Source organism: Callionymus lyra, chromosome 5, assembly GCF_982586985.1.
Source record: "Callionymus lyra chromosome 5, fCalLyr1.hap1.1, whole genome shotgun sequence".
NCBI lineage: Eukaryota > Metazoa > Chordata > Actinopteri > Syngnathiformes > Callionymidae > Callionymus > Callionymus lyra.
This window is the reverse complement of record NC_141822.1, coordinates 2,095,740-2,120,871: the sequence shown is the minus strand read 5'-3', so window position 1 is coordinate 2,120,871 and position 25,132 is coordinate 2,095,740. Positions and strand designations below refer to the sequence as shown.

General features: G+C 42.7%; 2 protein-coding genes across 4 annotated transcripts in view; both read right to left on the bottom strand.

Annotated features, from left to right (window-relative positions):
- The window catches only part of il6st (interleukin 6 cytokine family signal transduce), a 32,427-nt gene extending 14,627 nt beyond the window's left edge, over positions 1–17,800 (bottom strand). Inside the window, exons 1-8 of one of the 2 annotated variants that reach the window (XM_087790444.1) lie at positions 17,663–17,800; positions 14,675–14,740; positions 5,117–5,446; positions 4,888–5,035; positions 3,848–4,002; positions 3,635–3,789; positions 1,918–2,083; positions 1,725–1,789 (exon numbers count right to left, since the gene is read on the bottom strand). In XM_087790444.1, the coding sequence (XP_087646570.1) occupies positions 1,725–1,789; positions 1,918–2,083; positions 3,635–3,789; positions 3,848–4,002; positions 4,888–5,035; positions 5,117–5,446; positions 14,675–14,740; positions 17,663–17,711 (1,134 nt within the window). In that variant the 5' untranslated portion in view covers positions 17,712–17,800. The remainder of the gene's footprint in view (positions 1–1,724; positions 1,790–1,917; positions 2,084–3,634; positions 3,790–3,847; positions 4,003–4,887; positions 5,036–5,116; positions 5,447–14,674; positions 14,741–17,662) is intronic. The other variant, XM_087790445.1, reaches the window with a different exon arrangement.
- Positions 17,801–18,875: 1,075 nt separating this feature from the next.
- tpm2 (tropomyosin 2 (beta)) overlaps positions 18,876–25,132 on the bottom strand; it is a 32,949-nt gene continuing 26,692 nt past the window's right edge. The window contains exons 6-9 of one of the 2 annotated variants that reach the window (XM_087790443.1): positions 22,434–22,509; positions 22,203–22,265; positions 22,076–22,145; positions 18,876–19,214 (exon numbers count right to left, since the gene is read on the bottom strand). In XM_087790443.1, coding sequence (XP_087646569.1) covers positions 19,132–19,214; positions 22,076–22,145; positions 22,203–22,265; positions 22,434–22,509 — 292 coding nt within the window. In that variant the 3' untranslated portion in view covers positions 18,876–19,131. Of the gene's footprint in view, positions 19,215–20,619; positions 21,128–22,075; positions 22,146–22,202; positions 22,266–22,433; positions 22,510–25,132 lie in introns of those variants that run through there. The other variant, XM_087790442.1, reaches the window with a different exon arrangement.

The following is a 25,132-nucleotide window of genomic DNA, read 5'->3' as shown; positions in this document are numbered from 1 at the left end:
TCGAGAGGTGGTGTACCCGGGAGGTCGTGTCTCGAGAGGTCGTGTACCCGGGAGGTCGTGTCTCGAGAGGTCGTGTCTCGGGAGGTCGTGTCTCGAGAGGTTGTGTACCCGAGAGGTCGTGTACCCGGGAGGTCGTGTCTCGGGAGGTCGTGTCTCGAGAGGTCGTGTACCCGAGAGGTCGTGTCTCGAGAGGTCGTGTACCCGGGAGGTCGTGTCTCTAGAGGTCGTGTCTCGAGAGGTCGTGTACCCGGGAGGTCGTGTCTCTAGAGGTCGTGTCTCGAGAGGTCGTGTACCAGGGAGGTCGTGTCTCGGGAGGTCGTGTACCCGGGAGGTCGTGTCTGGGGAGGTCGTGTCTCGAGAGGTCGTGTCTTGAGAGGTCGTGTACCCGGGAGGTCGTGTCTCGAGAGGTTGTGTCTCTCGGAGGTCGGAAACCGGGAGGTCAGGTACGGAGGGGTCAGGTACGGAGGGGTCAGGTACGGAGAGGTCAGGTACGGAGGGGTCAGGTACGGAGGGGTCAGGTACGGAGGGGTCAGGTACGGAGAGTCAGGTACGGAGGGGTCAGGTACGGAGGGGTCAGGTACGGAGGGGTCAGGTACGGAGAGGTCAGGTACGGAGGGGTCAGGTACGGAGAGGTCAGGTACGGAGAGGTCAGGTACGGAGAGGTCAGGTACGGAGAGGTCAGGTACGGAGAGGTCAGGTACGGAGAGGTCAGGTACGGAGAGGTCAGGTACGGAGAGGTCAGGTACGGAGGGGTCAGGTACGGAGGGGTCAGGTACGGAGGGGTCAGGTACGGAGGGGTCAGGTACGGAGAGGTCAGGTACGGAGAGGTCAGGTACGGAGGGGTCAGGTACGGAGAGGTCAGGTACGGAAAGGTCAGGTACGGAGAGGTCAGGTACGGAGGGGTCAGGTACGGAGGGGTCAGGTACGGAGGGGTCAGGTACGGAGAGGTCAGGTACGGAGAGGTCAGGTACGGAGAGGTCAGGTACGGAGGGGTCAGGTACGGAGAGGTCAGGTACGGAGGGGTCAGGTACGGAGGGGTCAGGTACGGAGAGGTCAGGTACGGAGGGGTCAGGTACGGAGGGGTCAGGTACGGAGAGGTCAGGTACGGAGGGGTCAGGTACGGAGGGGTCAGGTACGGAGAGGTCAGGTACGGAGAGGTCAGGTACGGAGGGGTCAGGTACGGAGAGGTCAGGTACGGAGGGGTCAGGTACGGAGAGGTCAGGTACGGAGGGGTCAGGTACGGAGAGGTCAGGTACGGAGGGGTCAGGTACGGAGAGGTCAGATACGGAGAGGTCAGGTACGGAGAGGTCAGGTACGGAGGGGTCAGGTACGGAGAGGTCAGGTACGGAGGGGTCAGGTACGGAGAGGTCAGGTACGGAGAGGTCAGGTACGGAGGGGTCAGGTACGGAGGGGTCAGGTACGGAGGGGTCAGGTACGGAGAGGTCAGATACGGAGAGGTCAGGTACGGAGAGGTCAGGTACGGAGAGGTCAGGTACGGAGGGGTCAGGTACGGAGAGGTCAGGTACGGAGGGGTCAGGTACGGAGAGGTCAGGTACGGAGGGGTCAGGTACGGAGAGGTCAGGTACGGAGGGGTCAGGTACGGAGAGGTCAGGTACGGAGAGGTCAGGTACGGAGAGGTCAGGTACGGAGAGGTCAGGTACGGAGAGGTCAGGTACGGAGGGGTCAGGTACGGAGAGGTCAAGTACTGATGGACTCGTTCTTACCTTACAGACAATCTGCACCGTCTGCTGAGTGATGATTCTCCACAGATCAGGTTTTCCATTGGGTTCTAGTTGATGAACAAATAATAAAGCGTTTTAGTTTGAACTTGAATACCAGGATCTCTAGAGCTCCGGGGCCTCAGGGGCCTCAGGGGCCTCAGGGGCCTCAGGGGCCTCAGGGGCCTCAGGGACTCACTGGTCTCGGGCGTGCGGTTGCTGGAGTTGCTGCTCCAGCTGCTCCACAGTTCTCCGTCACACTCGCCCTCGAACCTGCAGTGGACCTGGACCACGTACTCGGTGGCAGAACTCAGCTTCTGGAGCCTGAAGGACTCGTTGTCACTGGCGACGTCGCTCTGTGGAACCTGAGACACATGGTTGACGTTATCGTTTGGATCACAGCTGTGGAGATGAAACCAACATCTCCGTCTTTAAGTTGGTTTTTTACGCATTTCATTCTTTTTTTAAATAATCATCATTTAATCAAAAGTTTAATCAAATGAACAAGTATTTTAAATGAATGGAGTTTAATATTTTGATTCCAATAATTCAATCCATTGGTAAAATATATATTTTTTAAATTTGTATCATTTTAATTCAATATAAATGTTGGTATAATAGAGTTTATTATTAGTTACAATTATTCAAAAATACTTTAGTCTGTTTTAAAAAGTTCTTAAGACGTTTTTATTTGTTCAGGCTTTTCCTTGTTTCTCTGAGACTCTTGATGTTCTCAGTATTATCTTGACCTTTAAAGTATATACTTTATTGAGTATTGTTTGGATTGTTTAAGCGCTTTGTGACCCTGGTCTGGAAAAGTACTATATAAATACTAATTACTTCTATTAGTAATGTCTGCAACATTAATATGTTGAAGTTAAAAAACATTTACTTTAAAAAGACGTGTGAACATCTTACAACCAAACACCTGAACGACCAGAACACAACCTTAAACACAACATTAAACACAACCTTAAACACAACCTTAAACACAACATTAAACACAACCTTAAACACAACATTAAACACAACCTTAAACACAACCTTAAACACAACATTAAACACAACATTAAACACAACCTTAAACACAACATTAAACACAACCTTAAACACAACATTAAACACAACCTTAAACACAACCTTAAACACAACCTTAAACACAACATTAAACACAACCTTAAACACAACCTTAAACACAACCTTAAACACAACAGTAAACACAACCTTAAACATTAAACACAACCTTAAACACAACATTAAACACAACATTAAAAACAACCTTAAACACAACATTAAACACAACCTTAAACATTAAACATTAAACACAACCTTAAACACAACATTAAACACAACCTTAAACACAACATTAAACACAACCTTAAACATTAAACATTAAACACAACCTTAAACACAACATTAAACACAACCTTAAACACAACAGTAAACACAACCTTAAACATTAAACACAACCTTAAACACAACATTAAACACAACCTTAAACACAACATTAAACACAACCTTAAACACAACATTAAACACAACCTTAAACACAACATTAAACACAACCTTAAACAACATTAAACACAACCTTAAACACAACCTTAAACACAACATTAAACACAACCTTAAACACAACCTTAAACACAACATTAAACACAACAGTAAACACAACCTTAAACATTAAACACAACATTAAACATTAAACACAACCTTAAACACAACATTAAACACAACATTAAAGTCATATTTCTTCGGTTCATATACTTTGAGCGTTCATGCTCGTTTACGTTTGACGGTTCATGTAAACCTGGATGAAGCAGCAGATGGTTCAGGAGCTCATGACCTTCTGAGATCATGTAGATCCTCCAGCACGACGAGCACCAACATACGAGAAGAACGTCTCTCTTCGTACTCACGTAAGTCCAGACGTCGGATCCTTTCTTGCAGTATCGGATCTGGTTCCTGAGCCTCATGTAGAGTGGATGAATGGGCCGGCTCCAGCTCATCAGGAGCGAGTTAGGAAGGACGTCTTCTGAGATCAACTGGACGTTCCCCGGCGGGTTGACCTTGGCTGCGACATGAAGGACGTCAGAGGAGGACCTCGAGGCGCTCGCTCGGGACAAACCTACCGAAACAGTTGGCGTCGCCTCTCAGATGTTCCGAGGTCACCGATCCCAACTCGTTCTGCGCCTCGACCCACATGTCCATGAGGACGTGGTTCGGGAAGAGCTTCAGGCTCACCTCAGCAGAGCTGAGTGTTGTGGACTTGTTGTACGATTTCGACCTGGAGAGACGCGAGCAGACGTCCAGAGATACATGAACATTCTTCATATAGTGACAACTAAACAGGAGTCTATCCCAGTTACTCGGGGTGAGAGGCTGAGGACACCCTCACCACGACACACACCCACACACACACCCTCACCACGAACCACACCCACACACACACCCTCACCACGACACACACCCACACACACACCCTCACTAGACACACACCCTCACACACCCACACACACACCCTCACTAGACACACACCCACGACACACACCCTCACACACCCTCACTAGACACACACCCACGACACACACCCTCACACCCTCACACACCCACACACACACCCTCACTAGACTCACACCCACGACACACACCCTCACCACGACACACACCCTCACACACCCACACACACACCCTCACTAGACTCACACCCACGACACACACCCTCACACACCCTCACTAGACTCACACCCACGACACACACCCTCACCACGACACACACCCTCACACACCCACACACACACCCTCACTAGACTCACACCCACGACACACACCCTCACCACGACACACACCCTCACACACCCACACACACACCCTCACTAGACACACACCCACGACACACACCCTCACACACACCCACACACACACACACCCACACACACACACACACGACACACACACGACACACACACGACACACACCCTCACACACACACACCCACGACACACACCCACGACACACACACCCACACACACCCACGACACACCCACGACACACACCACGACACACACCACGACACACACCACGACACACACCACGACACACACCACGACACACACCCACACACACACCCTTCAAGACTGATGATGGCGACGGTCTAGAAAAGGCCACTTACTCGCTGACCTTCACGTTCAGGGTGTAGGTGGTCTCGACGTTTTTGGTGGTCCGTGTCTGCGGCGTCCACTGGCAGGTGATGATGTCATGGATGGTGTTCCCCTGTTGAACGGCGACACACGACAGATTCTGCGGCTTCTCCGGACGATCTGACGAGACAAACACACGCGTTCATGTCGACTTCACGCACACGTCTGCGAGGAACACCGGCGCCGACGGAAGCCACGTACAGCCTCTCCTGAGGAGCAGCCCGTGGGTCAGTCTCCGCGGGGGCATGAACCTGGAGCCCGGCTTCATCTGGGCTCGGCAGAACAGCCACTCGTGCTCGTCGCCCGTCACGTGGACGGTGACGCTGAGCGCCGTGTCGTTGATCCTCGTGTATCGCTCTCTGGGAATGAGCGTGTTGGCGAGCGTCCAGCTGAGGTCGTCGGCCGTGACCTCGAGCGCGTTGACCTCGTGCGTGTTCACGACCTCGTGCGTGTTCACGACCACGCACGTGGCGGTGAAGTCGGTCCCGACCTCCAGCACCGGGGACTGGGGGTACATCACCAAGGAGGGTTCTAGAAACCAGAGGAGTTCCATGAACCAGTGAGTCTGAAAACGTCTGCCTCGATCAGGAATATTATTGAACTTTAAGCCGCTAAACCAGTTCTTCTGGGAACGTTCCTACAAACTAGTTCTTCTGGGAACGTTCCTACAAACTAGTTCTTCTGGGAACGTTCCTACAAACTAGTTCTTCTGGGAACGTTCCTACAAACTAGTTCTTCTGGGAACGTTCCTACAAACTAGTTCTTCTGGGAAAGTTCCTACAAACTAGTTCTTCTGGGAACGTTCCTACAAACTAGTTCTTCTGGGAACGTTCCTACAAACTAGTTCTTCTGGGAACGTTCCTACAAACTAGTTCTTCTGGGAACGTTCCTACAAACTAGTTCTTCTGGGAACGTTCCTACAAACTAGTTCTTCTGGGAAAGTTCCTACAAACTAGTTCTTCTGGGAACGTTCCTACAAACTAGTTCTTCTGGGAACGTTCCTACAAACTAGTTCTTCTGGGAACGTTCCTCCAAACTAGTTCTTCTGGGAAAGTTCCTACAAACTAGTTCTTCTGGGAACGTTCCTACAAACTAGTTCTTCTGGGAACGTTCCTACAAACTAGTTCTTCTGGGAAAGTTCCTACAAACTAGTTCTTCTGGGAAAGTTCCTACAAACTAGTTCTTCTGGGAACGTTCCTACAAACTAGTTCTTCTGGGAACGTTCCTACAAACTAGTTCTTCTGGGAACGTTCCTCCAAACTAGTTCTTCTGGGAAAGTTCCTACAAACTAGTTCTTCTGGGAACGTTCCTACAAACTAGTTCTTCTGGGAAAGTTCCTACAAACTAGTTCTTCTGGGAAAGTTCCTACAAACTAGTTCTTCTGGGAAAGTTCCTACAAACTAGTTCTTCTGGGAACGTTCCTACAAACTAGTTCTTCTGGGAAAGTTCCTACAAACTAGTTTTTCTGGGAAAGTTCCTACAAACTAGTTCTTCTGGGAAAGTTCCTACAAACTAGTTCTTCTTGGAACGTCCCAGTGAATCATTAATAATCGTCTTTCAACTCATCACACAGAAGACACAACTGTCTTTACCGTAACTGTACAGAGATGACAACCTTTACTTACTTAGTTACTCACTCACTGTGTGTGTTAAAGTGTGTATGCGTGTGTGTGTGTTGTGATGTGTGACTCTTTTGTATTATTAGTGTGTGTGTGTGTGTGTGTTGTGATGTGTGACTCTATTGTATCATCAGTGTGTGATGTTGTGATGTGTGACTCTATTGTATCATCAGTGTGTGATGTGTGACTCTATTGTATCATCAGTGTGTGATGTTGTGATGTGTGACTCTATTGTATTATTAATGTGTGATGTTGTGATGTGTGACTCTATTGTATCATCAGTGTGTGATGTTGTGATGTGTGACTCTATTGTATCATCAGTGTGTGTTGTTGTGATGTGTGACTCTATTGTATCATCAGTGTGTGTTGTTGTGATGTGTGACACTATTGTATCATCAGTGTGTGTTGTTGTGATGTGTGACACTATTGTATCATCAGTGTGTGTTGTTGTGATGTGTGACACTATTGTATCATCAGTGTGTGTTTTTGTGATGTGTGACTCTATTGTATCATCAGTGTGTGTTGTTGTGATGTGTGACTCTATTGTATCATCAGTGTGTGTTGTTGTGATGTGTGACTCTATTGTATCATCAGTGTGTGTTGTTGTGATGTGTGACACTATTGTATCATCAGTGTGTGTTGTTGTGATGTGTGACTCTATTGTATCATCAGTGGGTGTTGTTGTGATGTGTGACTCTATTGTATCATCAGTGTGTGTTGTTGTGATGTGTGACACTATTGTATCATCAGTGTGTTGTTGTGATGTGTGATTCTATTGTATCATCAGTGTGTGTTGTTGTGATGTGTGACTCTATTGTATCATCAGTGTGTGTTGTTGTGATGTGTGACTCTATTGTATCATCAGTGTGTGTTGTTGTGATGTGTGACTCTATTGTATCATCAGTGTGTGTTGTTGTGATGTGTGACTCTATTGTATCATCAGTGTGTGTTGTTGTGATGTGTGACTCTATTGTATCATCAGTGTGTGTTGTTGTGATGTGTGACTCTATTGTATCATCAGTGTGTGTTGTTGTGATGTGTGACTCTATTGTATCATCAGTGTGTGTTGTTGTGATGTGTGACTCTATTGTATCATCAGTGTGTGATGTTGTGATGTGTGACTCTATTGTATCATCAGTGTGTGTTGTTGTGATGTGTGACTCTATTGTATCATCAGTGTGTGATGTTGTGATGTGTGACTCTATTGTATCATCAGTGTGTGTTGTTGTGATGTGTGACTCTATTGTATCATCAGTGTGTGTTGTTGTGATGTGTGACTCTATTGTATCATCCGTGTGTGTTGTGACTCTATTGTATCATCAGTGTGTGTTGTTGTGATGTGTGACTCTATTGTATCATCAGTGTGTGTTGTTGTGATGTGTGACTCTATTGTATCATCAGTGTGTGTTGTTGTGATGTGTGACTCTATTGTATCATCAGTGTGTGTTGTTGTGATGTGTGACTCTATTGTATCATCAGTGTGTGTTGTTGTGATGTGTGACTCTATTGTATCATCAGTGTGTGTTGTTGTGATGTGTGACTCTATTGTATCATCAGTGTGTGTTGTTGTGATGTGTGACTCTATTGTATCATCAGTGTGTGTTGTTGTGATGTGTGACTCTATTGTATCATCAGTGTGTGTTGTTGTGATGTGTGACTCTATTGTATCATCAGTGTGTGTTGTTGTGATGTGTGACTCTATTGTATCATCAGTGTGTGTTGTTGTGATGTGTGACTCTATTGTATCATCAGTGTGTGTTGTTGTGATGTGTGACTCTATTGTATCGTCAGTGTGTGATGTTGTGATGTGTGACTCTATTGTATCGTCAGTGTGTGTTGTCGTGATGTGTGACTCTATTGTATCATCAGTGTGTGTTGTTGTGATGTGTGACTCTATTGTATCGTCAGTGTGTGTTGTTGTGATGTGTGACTCTATTGTATCATCAGTGTGTGTTGTTGTGATGTGTGAGACTATTGTATCATCAGTGTGTGTTGTTGTGATGTGTGACTCTATTGTATCATCAGTGTGTGTTGTTGTGATGTGTGACTCTATTGTATCATCAGTGTGTGTTGTTGTGATGTGTGACTCTATTGTATCATCAGTGTTTGTTGTTGTGATGTGTGACACTATTGTATCATCAGTGTGTGTTGTTGTGATGTGTGACTCTATTGTATCATCAGTGTGTGTTGTTGTGATGTGTGACTCTATTGTATCATCAGTGTGTGTTGTTGTGATGTGTGACTCTATTGTATCATCAGTGTGTGTTGTTGTGATGTGTGACTCTATTGTATCATCAGTGTGTGTTGTTGTGATGTGTGACTCTATTGTATCATCAGTGTGTGTTGTTGTGATGTGTGACTCTATTGTATCATCAGTGTGTGTTGTTGTGATGTGTGACTCTATTGTATCATCAGTGTGTGTTGTTGTGATGTGTGACTCTATTGTATCATCAGTGTGTGTTGTTGTGATGTGTGACTCTATTGTATCATCAGTGTGTGTTGTTGTGATGTGTGACTCTATTGTATCATCAGTGTGTGTTGTTGTGATGTGTGACTCTATTGTATCATCAGTGTGTGTTGTTGTGATGTGTGACTCTATTGTATCATCAGTGTGTGTTGTTGTGATGTGTGACTCTATTGTATCATCAGTGTGTGTTGTTGTGATGTGTGACTCTATTGTATCATCAGTGTGTGTTGTTGTGATGTGTGACTCTATTGTATCATCAGTGTGTGTTGTTGTGATGTGTGACTCTATTGTATCATCAGTGTGTGTTGTTGTGATGTGTGACTCTATTGTATCATCAGTGTGTGTTGTTGTGATGTGTGACTCTATTGTATCATCAGTGTGTGTTGTTGTGATGTGTGACTCTATTGTATCGTCAGTGTGTGTTGTTGTGATGTGTGACTCTATTGTATCATCAGTGTGTGTTGTTGTGATGTGTGACTCTATTGTATCATCAGTGTGTGTTGTTGTGATGTGTGACTCTATTGTATCATCAGTGTGTGTTGTTGTGATGTGTGACTCTATTGTATCATCAGTGTGTGTTGTTGTGATGTGTGACTCTATTGTATCATCAGTGTGTGTTGTTGTGATGTGTGACTCTATTGTATCATCAGTGTGTGTTGTTGTGATGTGTGACTCTATTGTATCATCAGTGTGTGTTGTTGTGATGTGTGACTCTATTGTATCATCAGTGTGTGTTGTTGTGATGTGTGACTCTATTGTATCGTCAGTGTGTGTTGTTGTGATGTGTGACTCTATTGTATCGTCAGTGTGTGTTGTTGTGATGTGTGACTCTATTGTATCGTCAGTGTGTGTTGTTGTGATGTGTGACTCTATTGTATCATCAGTGTGTGTTGTTGTGATGTGTGACTCTATTGTATCATCAGTGTGTGTTGTTGTGATGTGTGACTCTATTGTATCGTCAGTGTGTGTTGTTGTGATGTGTGACTCTATTGTATCGTCAGTGTGTGATGTTGTGATGTGTGACTCTATTGTATCATCAGTGTGTGTTGTTGTGATGTGTGACTCTATTGTATCATCAGTGTGTGTTGTTGTGATGTGTGACTCTATTGTATCATCAGTGTGTGATGTTGTGATGTGTGACTCTATTGTATCATCAGTGTGTGTTGTTGTGATGTGTGACTCTATTGTATCATCAGTGTGTGTTGTTGTGATGTGTGACTCTATTGTATCATCAGTGTGTGTTGTTGTGATGTGTGACTCTATTGTATCATCAGTGTGTGTTGTTGTGATGTGTGACTCTATTGTATCATCAGTGTGTGATGTTGTGATGTGTGACTCTATTGTATCATCAGTGTGTGTTGTTGTGATGTGTGACTCTATTGTATCATCAGTGTGTGTTGTTGTGATGTGTGACTCTATTGTATCATCAGTGTGTGTTGTTGTGATGTGTGACTCTATTGTATCATCAGTGTGTGTTGTTGTGATGTGTGACTCTATTGTATCATCAGTGTGTGTTGTTGTGATGTTTGACTCTATTGTATCATCAGTGTGTGTTAACTTGTCACAGCGACTCCCGTCTGAAGAAGTTCTTTTCTAACTGAACTGCTGATGTTCCAGCACAGGATCCGTGTCAAGACACACCTGCGGAGCGTCATGGCCTGAAGCAGAGGGAGTCCCTGGAAAGCCAGGATGTCGTAAAACAAGTTCCATCAATACTTTCACGGCAATAAAACCCGAGTCATGACGAGTGTTTTCTTGTCATCGTCGCTCACCAAAGTGTCTCCTCAGACACAGTGTTTGTGACGTCGTTACTTCCTGCCTGTTCACTTCACACTTGATATGAGACGCCAGTTGAAAGGTTGCATCATCCAAACTAACTAACTAACTACCTCTTAACTAACTACCGTAAAACACATATTTGTAAATGACATAAACCCACACAAAGTGTCACAAAGTCAAACTAGCGCCGAATCTCTCAGGTAAATGTGTAGCATCTGTGAAGGTTCAGCACCGTCTGGATTCAACTTGTGTATATTTGTGTATATTCGTGTGTATTCGTGTGTGTTTACTTGTGTGTGTATTTGTTTATATTCGTGTGTGTATTCGTGTATATTCGTGTGTGTATTTGTGTATATTTGTGTATTTTCGTGTGTGTATTTGTGTATATTTGTGTATTTTCGTGTATATTTATGTATATTCGTGTGTATTCGTGTGTGTATTTGTTTATATTCGTGTGTGTATTCGTGTATATTCGTGTGTGTATTTGTGTATATTCGTGTGTGTATTTGTGTATTTTCGTGTATATTTGTGTGTATTTGTGTGTGTTTATTTGTGTGTGTATTTGTTTATATTCGTGTGTGTATTTGTGTATATTCGTGTATATTCGTGTATATTAGTGTATATTAGTGTTTATTCGTGTCTATTCGTGTCTATTCGTGTATATTTGTGTCTATTCGTGTCTATTCGTGTATATTCGTGTATATTCGTGTATATTCGTGTATATTCGTGTATATTTGTGTATATTCGTGTATATTTGTGTATTTTCGTGTATATTTGTGTATATTTTTGTATATTCGTGTATTTTCGTGTATATTTTTGTATATTCGTGTATTTTCGTGTATATTTTTGTATATTCGTGTATTTTCGTGTATATTTGTGTATATTTTTGTATATTCGTGTATTTTCGTGTATATTTTTGTATATTCGTGTATTTTCGTGTATATTCGTGTATTTTCGTATATTCGTGTATTTTCGTGTATATTTGTGTATATTTTTGTATATTCGTGTATTTTCGTGTATATTTTTGTATATTCGTGTATTTTCGTGTATATTCGTGTATATTCGTGTATTTTCGTGTATTTTCGTGTATATTTGTGTATATTGGTGTGAGAACATGACCCGCGAGATCCTCAGAACCACAACTTTATTTATTCAAATGTGTTGGTTGCTGTAGCGTCTGACGAGGACTGAGTCATGTTTCCAAATAACTACTAAGTAGTTCCAGGGAATGTTGTTGTTGGAGTCGTTACTACAGTAACAGTGAGTTCCTACAAACTAGTTCTTCTGGGAAAGTTCCTACAAACTAGTTCTTCTGGGAAAGTTCCTACAAACTAGTTCTTCTGGGAAAGTTCCTACAAACTAGTTCTTCTGGGAAAGTTCCTACAAACTAGTTCTTCTGGGAACGTTCCTACAAACTAGTTCTTCTGGGAACGTTCCTACAAACTAGTTCTTCTGGGAAAGTTCCTACAAACTAGTTCTTCTGGGAAAGTTCCTACAAACTAGGTCTTCTGGGAACGTTCCTACAAACTAGTTCTTCTGGGAAAGTTCCTACAAACTAGTTCTTCTGGGAAAGTTCCTACAAACTAGTTCTTCTGGGAAAGTTCCTACAAACTAGTTCTTCTGGGAAAGTTCCTACAAACTAGTTCTTCTGGGAACGTCCCAGTGAATCATTAATAATCGTCTTTCAACTCATCACACAGAAGACACAACTGTCTTTACCGTAACTGTACAGAGATGACAACCTTTACTTACTTAGTTACTCACTCACTGTGTGTGTTAAAGTGTGTATGCGTGTGTGTTAAAGTTTGAATGCGTTTGTGTTAAAGTTTGTATGCGTGTGTGTGTTGTTGTGTGACTATTATATCATCAGTGTGTGTGTGTGTGTGTGTGAGACTCTATTGTATCATCAGTGTGTGTGTTGTTGTTGTTATGTGTGACTCTATTGTATCATCAGTGTGTGTGTTGTTGTGATGCGTGACTCTATTGTATCATCAGTGTGTGTGTTGTTTTGATGTGTATCTCTATTGTATCATCAGTGTGTGTTGTTGTGATGTGTGACTCTATTGTATCATCAGTGTGTGTTGTTGTGATGTGTGACTCTATTGTATCATCAGTGTGTGTGTTGTTGTGATGTGTGACTCTATTGTATCATCAGTGTGTGTGTTGTTTTGATGTTTATCTCTATTGTATCATCAGTGTGTGTTGTTGTGATGTGTGACTCTATTGTATCATCAGTGTGTGTTTGTACAAAATTATCTTAAGCTCCGCCCACTGAAAAAACGTTGTTTTTCTGGAGATGAAATCTTGTTGACCATAACCACACCCACTCTGCTGTGATTGGTCAAGCATGGAGGTTTGTCACCGCACGTCATCAATGTTCTCCACCTTCAAGGGACTCATTGCATTAACAAAGCGGGCGTGATTACAGCTGGAGGAGTGAAGCCATTATTACGTCATAATGGACTCTTGTAACCTCTCGTTTGTCCAGATTTCAGAGCAACTTTATAATGTAATAAGTGTAAAACATGGTCATGATGAGAAGTTACTGCGTCTTGAAGAACATTCACTACATGACACCAGAGTTGATACTAGTTGATGTTTAATGACACCAGAGTTGATACTAGTTGATGTTTAATGACACCAGAGTTGATACTAGTTGATGTTTAATGACACCAGAGTTGATACTAGTTGATGTTTAATGACACCAGAGTTGATACTAGTTGATGTTTAATGACACCAGAGTTGATACTAGTTGATGTTTAATGACACCAGAGTTGATACTAGTTGATGTTTAATGACACCAGAGTCGATACTAGTTGATGTTTAATGACACCAGAGTCGATACTAGTCCATGTTTAATGACACCAGAGTCGATACTAGTTGATGTTTAATGACACCAGAGTTGATACTAGTCGATGTTTAATGACACCAGAGTCGATACTAGTTGATGTTTAATGACACCAGAGTCGATACTAGTTGATGTTTAATGACACCAGAGTTGATACTAGTTGATGTTTAATGATACTAGTTGATGTTTAATGACACCAGAGTCGATACTAGTTGATGTTTAATGACACCAGAGTCGATACTAGTTGATGTTTAATGACACCAGAGTCGATACTAGTTGATGTTTAATGACACCAGAGTCGATACTAGTTGATGTTTAATGACACCAGAGTCGATACTAGTTGATGTTTAATGACACCAGAGTCGATACTAGTTGATGTTTAATGACACCAGAGTTGATACTAGTCGATGTTTAATGACACCAGAGTCGATACTAGTTGATGTTTAATGACACCAGAGTCGATACTAGTTGATGTTTAATGACACCAGAGTTGATACTAGTTGATGTTTAATGACACCAGAGTTGATACTAGTTGATGTTTAATGACACCAGAGTTGATACTAGTTGATGTTTAATGACACCAGAGTTGATACTAGTTGATGTTTAATGACACCAGAGTTGATACTAGTTGATGTTTAATGACACCAGAGTTGATACTAGTTGATGTTTAATGACACCAGAGTTGATACTAGTTGATGTTTAATGACACCAGAGTTGATACTAGTTGATGTTTAATGACACCAGAGTTGATACTAGTTGATGTTTAATGACACCAGAGTTGATACTAGTTGATTGAATTCATCATCCTCAGCTATAAAAACAGATCGTGTCCTTGAATGTCATGCACATGAACGTGATCATGATCTTGTACTGAGAGGCTTTAATGGTCGTATCTGTCTTGCAGACGTTAAGTTATGTAGCTTCATAAACAATTACCACTGATATTATTAACTTATATCTGCACCGTTTCCAACATTTTCCTGCTCAACACACTGTGAGAAAACTTGATTTTCTAACTTAAAATCTTATTTGGGTTTAGAACTGACCTGGAATTCCATGTGACACAGAAGCCAGACATGCCAGCAGGAGAGGGAAGAACATGATGAGGGTAGCTGGAGAATATAAACAAACATCGTTAGCATCGGTCTGCTGTTAGTATCGGTCTACTGTTAGCGTCGGTCTACTATTAGCATCAGTCATCTGTTAGCATCAGTCATCTGTTAGCATCAGTCATCTGTTAGTATCGGTCTACTGTTAGCATCAGTCTACTGTTAGCATCAGTCATCTGTTAGCATCAGTCAACTGTTTGCATCAGTCTACTGTTTGCATCAGTCTACCGTTTGCATTAGTCTACTGTTAGCATCAGTCATCTGTTAGCATCAGTCATCTGTTAGCATCAGTCATCTGTTAGCATCAGTCAACTGTTAGCATCAGTCAACTGTTAGCATCAGTCATCTGTTAGTATCAGTCAACTGTTAGCATCAGTCTACTGTTAGCATCAGTCTACTGTTAGCATCAGTCATCTGTTAGCATCAGTCAACTGTTAGCATCAGTCATCTGTTAGCGTCAGTCTACTGTTAGCGTCAGTCATCTGTTAGCGTCAGTCATCTGTTAGCGTCAGTCATCTATTAGCGTCAGTCATCTGTTAGCGTCAGTCATCTGTTAGCGTCAGTCATCTGTTAGCGTCAGTCATCTGTTAGCGTCAGTCTACTGTTAGCGTCAGTCTACTGTTAGCTTCAGTCTACTGTTAGCATCAGTCTACTGTTAGCATCAGTCTACTGTTAGCATCAGTCATCTGTTAGCATCAGTCTACTGTTAGCATCAGTCTACTGTTAGCATCAGTCACCTGTTAGCATCAGTCAACTGTTAGCATCAGTCACCTGTTAGCATCAGTCATCTGTTAGCATCAGTCTACTGTTAGCATCAGTCACCTGTTAGCATCAGTCACCTGTTAGCATCAGTCACCTGTTAGCATCAGTCTACTGTTAGCATCAGTCTACTGTTAGCATCAGTCAACTGTTAGCATATGTCATCTGTTAGCATCAGTCTACTGTTAGCATCAGTCATCTGTTGGCATCAGTCATCTGTTGGCATCAGTCATCTGTTGGCATCAGTCAACTGTTAGCATCAGTCATCTGTTAGCATCAGTCATCTGTTAGCATCAGTCAACTGTTAGCATCAGTCAACTGTTAGCATCAGTCTACTGTTTGCATCAGTCTACTGTTTGCATCAGTCATCTGTTAGCATCAGTCTACTGTTAGCATCAGTCATCTGTTAGCATCAGTCAACTGTTAGCATCAGTCAACTGTTAGCATCAGTCATCTGTTAGTATCAGTCAACTGCTGGCATCAGTCTACTGTTAGCATCAGTCATCTGTTAGCATCAGTCAACTGTTAGCATCAGTCAACTGTTAGCATCAGTCAACTGTTAGCATCAGTCATCCGTTAGCATCAGTCTACTGTTAGCGTCAGTCTACTGTTTGCATCAGTCTACTGATAGCATCAGTCATCTGTTAGCATCAGTCTACTGTTAGCATCAGTCATCTGTTAGCATCAGTCAACTGTTAGCATCAGTCATCTGTTGGCATCAGTCATCTGTTGGCATCAGTCATCTGTTGGCATCATTCAACAGTTAGCATCAGTCACCTGTTAGCATCAGTCTACTGTTAGCATCAGTCATCTGTTAGCATCAGTCATCTGTTAGCATCAGTCATCTGTTAGCATCAGTCAACTGTTAGCATCAGTCATCTGTTAGCATCAGTCTACTGTTAGCATCAGTCATCTGTTAGCATCAGTCTACTGTTAGCATCAGTCATCTGTTAGCGTCAGTCTACTGTTAGCATCAGTCAACTGTTAGCATCAGTCTACTGTTAGCATCAGTCATCTGTTAGCATCAGTCAACTGTTAGCATCAGTCATCTGTTAGCATCAGTCAACTGTTAGCATCAGTCATCTGTTGGCATCAGTCTACTGTTAGCATCAGTCTACTGTTAGCATCAGTCATCTGTTAGCATCAGTCAACTGTTAGCATCAGTCATCTGTTAGCATCAGTCTACTGTTAGCATCAGTCATCTGTTAGCACCAGTCTACTGTTAGCATCAGTCATCTGTTAGCATCAGTCAACTGTTAGCATCAGTCTACTGTTAGCATCAGTCATCTGTTAGCATCAGTCAACTGTTAGCATCAGTCAACTGTTAGCATCAGTCATCTGTTAGCACCAGTCTACTGTTAGCATCAGTCATCTGTTAGCACCAGTCTACTGTTAGCATCAGTCATCTGTTAGCATCAGTCAACTGTTAGCATCAGTCTACTGTTAGCATCAGTCATCTGTTAGCATCAGTCAACTGTTAGCATCAGTCTACTGTTAGCATCAGTCATCTGTTAGCATCAGTCATCTGTTAGCATCAGTCATCTGTTAGCATCAGTCTACTGTTAGCATCAGTCACCTGTTAGCATCAGTCTACTGTTAGCATCAGTCAACTGTTAGCATCAGTCTACTGTTAGCATCAGTCATCTGTTAGCATCAGTCTACTGTTAGCATCAGTCAACTGTTAGCATCAGTCAACTGTTAGCATCAGTCTACTGTTAGCATCAGTCATCTGTTAGCATCAGTCAACTGTTAGCATCAGTCTACTGTTAGCATCAGTCATCTGTTAGCATCAGTCATCTGTTAGCATCAGTCATCTGTTAGCATCAGTCTACTGTTAGCATCAGTCACCTGTTAGCATCAGTCTACTGTTAGCATCAGTCAACTGTTAGCATCAGTCTACTGTTAGCATCAGTCATCTGTTAGCATCAGTCAACTGTTAGCACCAGTCTACTGTTAGCATCAGTCATCTGTTAGCATCAGTCAACTGTTAGCACCATTAACTGAAGCAAAAACTTCCAACAAAACGTGTGTTTGAACATAAATATCGCATCATCAGCTGCGAATGTTTGTTTCCAGCGAAAGACAAAAGTTTGATGTTCGAACGAACATTATTTGTAAGCTCGTTCGACGACACGCTGACGTCACGACAAACAAGACACGTCATACCTGAGCGCGGCTCTGGTCTCAGCTCTAGTGTCCACTCGCCATCTTTCATGAAGTCGTTGAAGAGTTTTTACACGAGAATAACATGTTGTTCTTCTTAGAGCTAATGGCGCATCTTCACTCCGCCCACTTCCCGTCAAGGAAATCTGCGTCGCAGTTTTTCTCACTGATTCACAGAACACGTGGATGGGCTGATCCTGCTCAAGATCAACCTAACGAGCGTCCGCGTATGGTTTAGAGATCTAGTCTGACCGAGGGCGTTCATCTCTTCGTACCGATTGGATTAAAACCATGTCGCTCAACGAGCATTGGCCAATAGAATGATCCATATTTCGCCCACTCATCTGCATACGTCATCTGTTTCAATTTCCAGTAAGTCCTCCGCCCTTCTGGCAAGAGAGCCAACAGGGTTTATATGAACACGTCAATCAAAAGTAGATCAGTGATAAAGTGGTTACTTTCGCAATCAGACTCTTATTTTGTAAGTGTTGAATCTATCGATTCTTATTTATGATAATAAGTTTATTGTGGATTTGAGGACTTGTTTCATATGTTCAGTCAAACTTTGTTAATAACATAATAATAATAATAATATATGATATAATAATAATTTCATTTACCATCTTAAACTCTTCACACACAGTTTCTATTGTACTTTCTGTCGCTTCTTTCTTATTCTTGTCGTTCATCTGAGCTTCTTGAAACTTTAGACGCAAGATTTTAGATCGTGTCAATATTTTGAAGCACTGACCCTGATGTCAGATCAGACCGAGGAGTTTGACTTGAGGAGCAGATGTTCAGGGAGAAGAGCAGGGGGCAGAGAACACAGCCCTGAGGTGCACCAGTGCTGATGGTCCCAGACTCTATTGTGAGATGTTTCTCCAGCGCAGGTCTAGAGTGTGTCCTGCAGGAGGACTGTGTTGGATGAAGAACTACTCAAAACAAATGACTTCCTTGTTTGGTTCTATATTTGTTTACAGTGAACTCTTGACATTTATGATGTAAATATATTCATCTTCATCATCTTCATCCATCATCATCTTCATCATCATCTTCATCATCTTCATCGTCATGAATGACTCATCACTAACCTGCTGCTACTAAACATTTAAACCATGTATTTACACATCATGTGTTCACTCGTCACAGAACATTTGAAAATCATGATAGTTTGATGAAAGTCATGAACACACACTTGATGAAGAGAAGACTCACAACAGTTCACATCAACTTTATTCAAAGTGACATCATCTTCATCTTCATCATCATCATCATCATCATCATCATCATCATCATCATCTTCATCATCATCATCATCATCATCATCATCATCATCTTCACGTCCAGAGAACGTGTATCTTAGCTTCGCATCATTAGTTTCTCTGTCCTGGACAAACTCTGAGTAACGTGAAGATGACAGGTGTCAATCAAAAGGATGAAGGATGTCCCAGCGTCGAGGAACACGTGAAGATTTACAGGTTGTTGAGCTCCAGGAGGGTTTGGTCCAACTCCTGGTGCAGGTCCAGGTTCTCCTCTTTGGCCTGAGCTAGTTTCTCTGGAGTCACATGACCATCATCATCATCATCATCATCATCATTATCATCTTCATCATCATCATCATCATCTTCATAATTATCATCATTATCATCTTCATCATCATCATCTTCATCATTATTATCTTCATCATCATCTTCATCATCTTCATCATCTTCATCATCATCATCATCATCATTATCATCTTCATCATCATCATCATCTTCATCATTATCATCATTATCATCTTCATCATCATCATCTTCATCATTATTATCTTCATCATCATCTTCATCATCTTCATCATCATCATCATCATCTTCCTCATCATCATCATCTTCATCATCTTCATCTCCATCATCATCTTCATCATCATCATCATTATCATCTTCATCATCATCATCATCATCATTATATTCATTATCATCATCATCATTATCATTATCATCATCATCATAATCTTCATCTTCATCTTCATCATTATCATCATCATCATCATCTTCATCATTATCATCTTCATCATCATCATTATCATCTTCATTATCTTCATCATCATCATCTTCATCATCATCATCATTATATTCATTATCATCATCATCATCATCATTATCATCTTCATCATCATTATCTTCATCATCATCATCATCATCTTCATCTTCATCATTATCATCTTCATCATTATCTTCATCATCATCATCTTTATCATCTTTATCTTCACCGTCATCTTCATCATATTGTGTTGTTTATGTAAAGATTTATTATTGATTATCTCTATGAGCTTCAAGTGATCAGTTTATTTCCAAATTCATGATCAAGTCATTTGTGTTTTAATTCCTTCATTGTTTAATTATGTTGAGCTTCTCTATGACAAACTAAAATAGATTTATTTTAAAAAAATCATAAACAAAATGTGTTTTTTAAACTGTAACTAATAATAATAACAACTAATTATAATTAGAGTAATAATGATATAATCGTAACAACAACAATTCAATTATTTTAATACATGTTATTATTATGATAATAACGAATAATAATAATAATACGCAAAAACAGCTATTAATTATTTAATTGTTATTATTATGATAATAACTAATAATAATAATAATAAGCAAAAACAGCTATTAATTATTTAAATGTTATTATTATGATAATAACTAATAATAATAATAATAATAATAAGCAAAAACAGCTATTAATTATTTAAATGTTATTATTATGATGATAACAACTAATAATAAATGTTATTATAATGACAATAATTCATCATAAGGATTATTATAATGATTATAATGAGTTCAAATAAAGTTGTGTAACTACTGATAAGTGAGTCTTTGGCTCACATGTGTGTTCGACAGGAAGTGTCTGATCTGCTGCAGGAAGTGAAAATGCACAAGTGTGAGAGGAGGAAGTGAAAGAAGGCGACAGAAAAGTCAAGAGCGCTTTAATACATGGATGCAACAGAGGTGTCGAGACATTAAATAAAGAGTTGTTGGTGTGAACCGACACAGAGACGTGACAGTGTTGGCTTGAAGGAGGGTCCGGGCCAGAGGTCCACGGCAGCAGGAGGACCCGAGCGAAGACAGAAGAAGAAGAGGAGGAAGAAGAAGAAGAAGAAGAGGAGGAGGAGAAGAAGAGGAGGAGGAGGAGGAAGAAGAAGAAGAGGAGGAGGAGGAGGAGGAAGAAGAAGAAGAGGAGGAGGAGGAGGGGGAGGGGAAGAGGAGGAGAAGATGAAGAAGATGAAGAAGAAGAAGAGGAAGAAGAGAAGGAGGAGGAGGGTGTAGAGGAGGAGAAGAAGAAGAAGAAGAGAAGAAGAAGAAGAAGAGAAGAAGAAGAAGAGAAGAAGAAGCGTCTACAGTGTAGTCATGTCGTTCAGAGCCAGGTCCAGCTCCTCGCTCAGAGCTTTGCCCTTCAACTTCTGAGCGTACACCTCGTCTGAAGAACACACAGATCCAGACAGAAGAGAGAAGGAGAGATGGAGAGAGAAGAGATAGATGATAGGTGGAGAGATGAGATAGATGAGAGACGGAGAGAGAAGAGATGGAGAGACAAGATAGATGGAGAGAGAAGAGATGGAGAGACAAGGTAGATGGAGAGAGAAGAGATAGATGAGAGATGGAGCGATAGATGAGAGATGGAGAGATGAGATAGATGAGAGACGGAGAGACAAGATAGATGGAGAGAGAAGAGATAGATGAGAGATGGAGAGATAGATGAGAGATGGAGAGATGAGATAGATGAGAGACGGAGAGACAAGATAGATGGAGAGAGAAGAGATAGATGAGAGATGGAGAGATAGATGAGAGATGGAGAGATGAGAGACGGAGAGAGAAGAGATGGAGAGACAAGATAGATGGAGAGAGAAGAGATAGATGAGAGATGGGGAGATGGAGAGATAGATGAGAGATGGAGAGATGAGATAGATGAGAGATGGAGAGAGAAGAGATGGAGAGACAAGATAGATGGAGAGAGAAGAGATGGAGAGACAAGATAGAAGAGATAGATGATAGATAGAGAGAGAAGAGAGAAGACAGTGACACACAGAAGACACGATGGTGGGAAGAAGAAGAAGAAGAAGAAGAAGAAGAAGAAGAAGAAGGTTAAACACGTGACCTTCTGCATCACAACAATATGGAAGTAAATCAGTGTCAGATCGACTTTATTGAACGAATGGAATATAAAATGTTTGTTTTATTTCATTATTTATATATAGACTCGAAATGTAATTAAAATATATAACAATATTCAACATTTAAATACATAAACCTTCATGTTTCATTATATCAAACCATTCAAGAGAAGAAATGAAGGCTTTAAAAAAGATTTCAAAAGAATAACTACTAACTAGTAATAACCAGTAGTAACTCATGACACGGATCTTACCCTCCAGGTCGTCGATGGTCTTCTCCAGCTTGGCCACGGAACGCTCGGCGAACTCGGCGCGAGTCTCAGCCTGAAGCACAGACACGAGTCACGCTCCTGTCAATCAAAGACGACGGACAGATCTCACCTCCTTGAGTTTGTCTGTGAGGACCTTTATCTCCTCCTCGTACTTGTCCTCCTTCTGCGAGTACTGAAACACAGGAGCGAGCAGTGGTCAGTACCTGTTGAAGTATCATCAGAATCTCTGGGAGTGACTGACTTTGAGTTCAGTAACTCATAAACGGGTACTGACCCCTGCGGCAGGTCACAATGTTCTACACTTGTACAAGGACATCCCATAATAATGCTCCTGCAGTACCTTGTCTGACTGAGCCTCCAGAGACTTCAAGTTGTTGGTGACATTTTTCAACTCTTCCTCGAGGTCACCTGACTTGCTGAAGACGAAGAGAAGAGCAGGAAGTAAAGTGAGTCACAGTAGAGTCACAGAAGAGTCACAGAAGAGTCACAGTAGAGTCACAGACGAGTCACAGACGAGTCACAGAAGAGTCACAGTAGAGTCACAGTAGAGTCACAGACGAGTCACAGTAGAGTCACAGACGAGTCACAGACGAGTCACAGAAGAGTCACAGTAGAGTCACAGACGAGTCACAGAAGAGTCACAGTAGAGTCACAGACGAGTCACAGAAGAGTCACAGTAGAGTCACAGTAGAGTCACAGAGGAGTCACAGTAGAGTCACAGTAGAGTCACAGACGAGTCACAGACGAGTCACAGACGAGTCACAGAAGAGTCACAGACGAGTCACAGTAGAGTCACAGAAGAGTCACAGTAGAGTCACAGACGAGTCACAGACGAGTCACAGACGAGTCACAGTAGAGTCACAGACGAGTCACAGACGAGTCACAGAAGAGTCACAGACGAGTCACAGACGAGTCACAGACGAGTCACAGACGAGTCACAGACGAGTCACAGACGAGTCACGGTAGATTCACAGACGAGTCACAGTAGAGTCACAGACGAGTCACAGTAGAGTCACAGACGAGTCACAGACGAGTCACAGAAGAGTCACAGAAGAGTCACAGTAGAGTCACAGAGGAGTCACAGAAGAGTCACAGTAGAGTCACAGTAGAGTCACAGACGAGTCACAGAAGAGTCACAGTAGAGTCACAGACGAGTCACAGAAGAGTCACAGTAGAGTCACAGTAGAGTCACAGAGGAGTCACAGTAGAGTCACAGTAGAGTCACAGACGAGTCACAGACGAGTCACAGACGAGTCACAGAAGAGTCACAGACGAGTCACAGTAGAGTCACAGAAGAGTCACAGTAGAGTCACAGACGAGTCACAGACGAGTCACAGACGAGTCACAGTAGAGTCACAGACGAGTCACAGACGAGTCACAGAAGAGTCACAGACGAGTCACAGACGAGTCACAGACGAGTCACAGACGAGTCACAGACGAGTCACGGTAGATTCACAGACGAGTCACAGTAGAGTCACAGACGAGTCACAGTAGAGTCACAGACGAGTCACAGACGAGTCACAGAAGAGTCACAGAAGAGTCACAGTAGAGTCACAGAGGAGTCACAGAAGAGTCACAGTAGAGTCACAGACGAGTCACAGACGAGTCACAGACGAGTCACAGACGAGTCACAGACGAGTCACAGAAGAGTCACAGACGAGTCACAGTAGAGTCATAGAAGAGTTACAGAAGAGTCACAGTAGAGTCACAGACGAGTCACAGACGAGTCACAGTAGAGTCACAGACGAGTCACAGAAGAGTCACAGACGAGTCACAGACGAGTCACAGTAGAGTCACAGACAAGTCACAGACAAGTCACAGTAGAGTCACAGTAGAGTCACAGACGAGTCACAGACGAGTCACAGACGAGTCACAGACGAGTCACAGACGAGTCACAGACGAGTCACAGACGAGTCACAGACGAGTCACAGTAGAGTCACAGACGAGTCACAGACGAGTCACAGACGAGTCACAGTAGAGTCACAGACGAGTCACAGAAGAGTCACAGACGAGTCACAGACGAGTCACAGACGAGTCACAGACGAGTCACAGACGAGTCACAGACGAGTCACAGTAGAGTCACAGACGAGTCACAGACGAGTCACAGAAGAGTCACAGACGAGTCACAGAAGAGTCACAGACGAGTCACAGTAGAGTCACAGTAGAGTCACAGACGAGTCACAGACGAGTCACAGACGAGTCACAGACGAGTCACAGACGAGTCACAGACGAGTCACAGACGAGTCAAAGACAAGTCAAAGACGAGTCACAGACGAGTCACAGTAGAGTCACAGTAGAGTCACAGTAGAGTCACAGTAGAGTCACAGACGAGTCACAGACGAGTCACAGTAGAGTCACAGACGAGTCACAGACGAGTCACAGTAGAGTCACAGAGGAGTCACAGACGAGTCACAGACGAGTCACAGGCGAGTCACAGGCGAGTCACAGACGAGTCACAGACGAGTCACAGATGAGTCACAGACGAGTCACAGACGAGTCACAGAAGAGTCACAGAAGAGTCACAGTAGAGTCACAGTAGAGTCACAGAAGAGTCACAGAAGAGCCACAGTAGAGTCACAGTAGAGTCACAGAAGAGTCACAGAAGAGTCACAGAAGAGACACAGACGAGTCACAGTAGAGTCACAGAAGAGCCACAGTAGAGTCACAGAAGAGTCACAGAAGAGCCACAGTAGAGTCACAGTAGAGTCACAGAAGAGTCACAGAAGAGTCACAGTAGAGTCACAGTAGAGTCACAGAAGAGTCACAGAAGAGTCACAGAAGAGACACAGACGAGTCACAGTAGAGTCACAGAAGAGTCACAGAAGAGACACAGACGAGTCACAGTAGAGTCACAGTAGAGTCACAGAAGAGTCACAGAAGAGTCACAGAAGAGTCACAGAAGAGCCACAGTAGAGTCACAGTAGAGTCACAGAAGAGTCACAGAAGAGTCACAGAAGAGACACAGACGAGTCACAGTAGAGTCACAGAAGAGCCACAGTAGAGTCACAGAAGAGTCACAGAAGAGCCACAGTAGAGTCA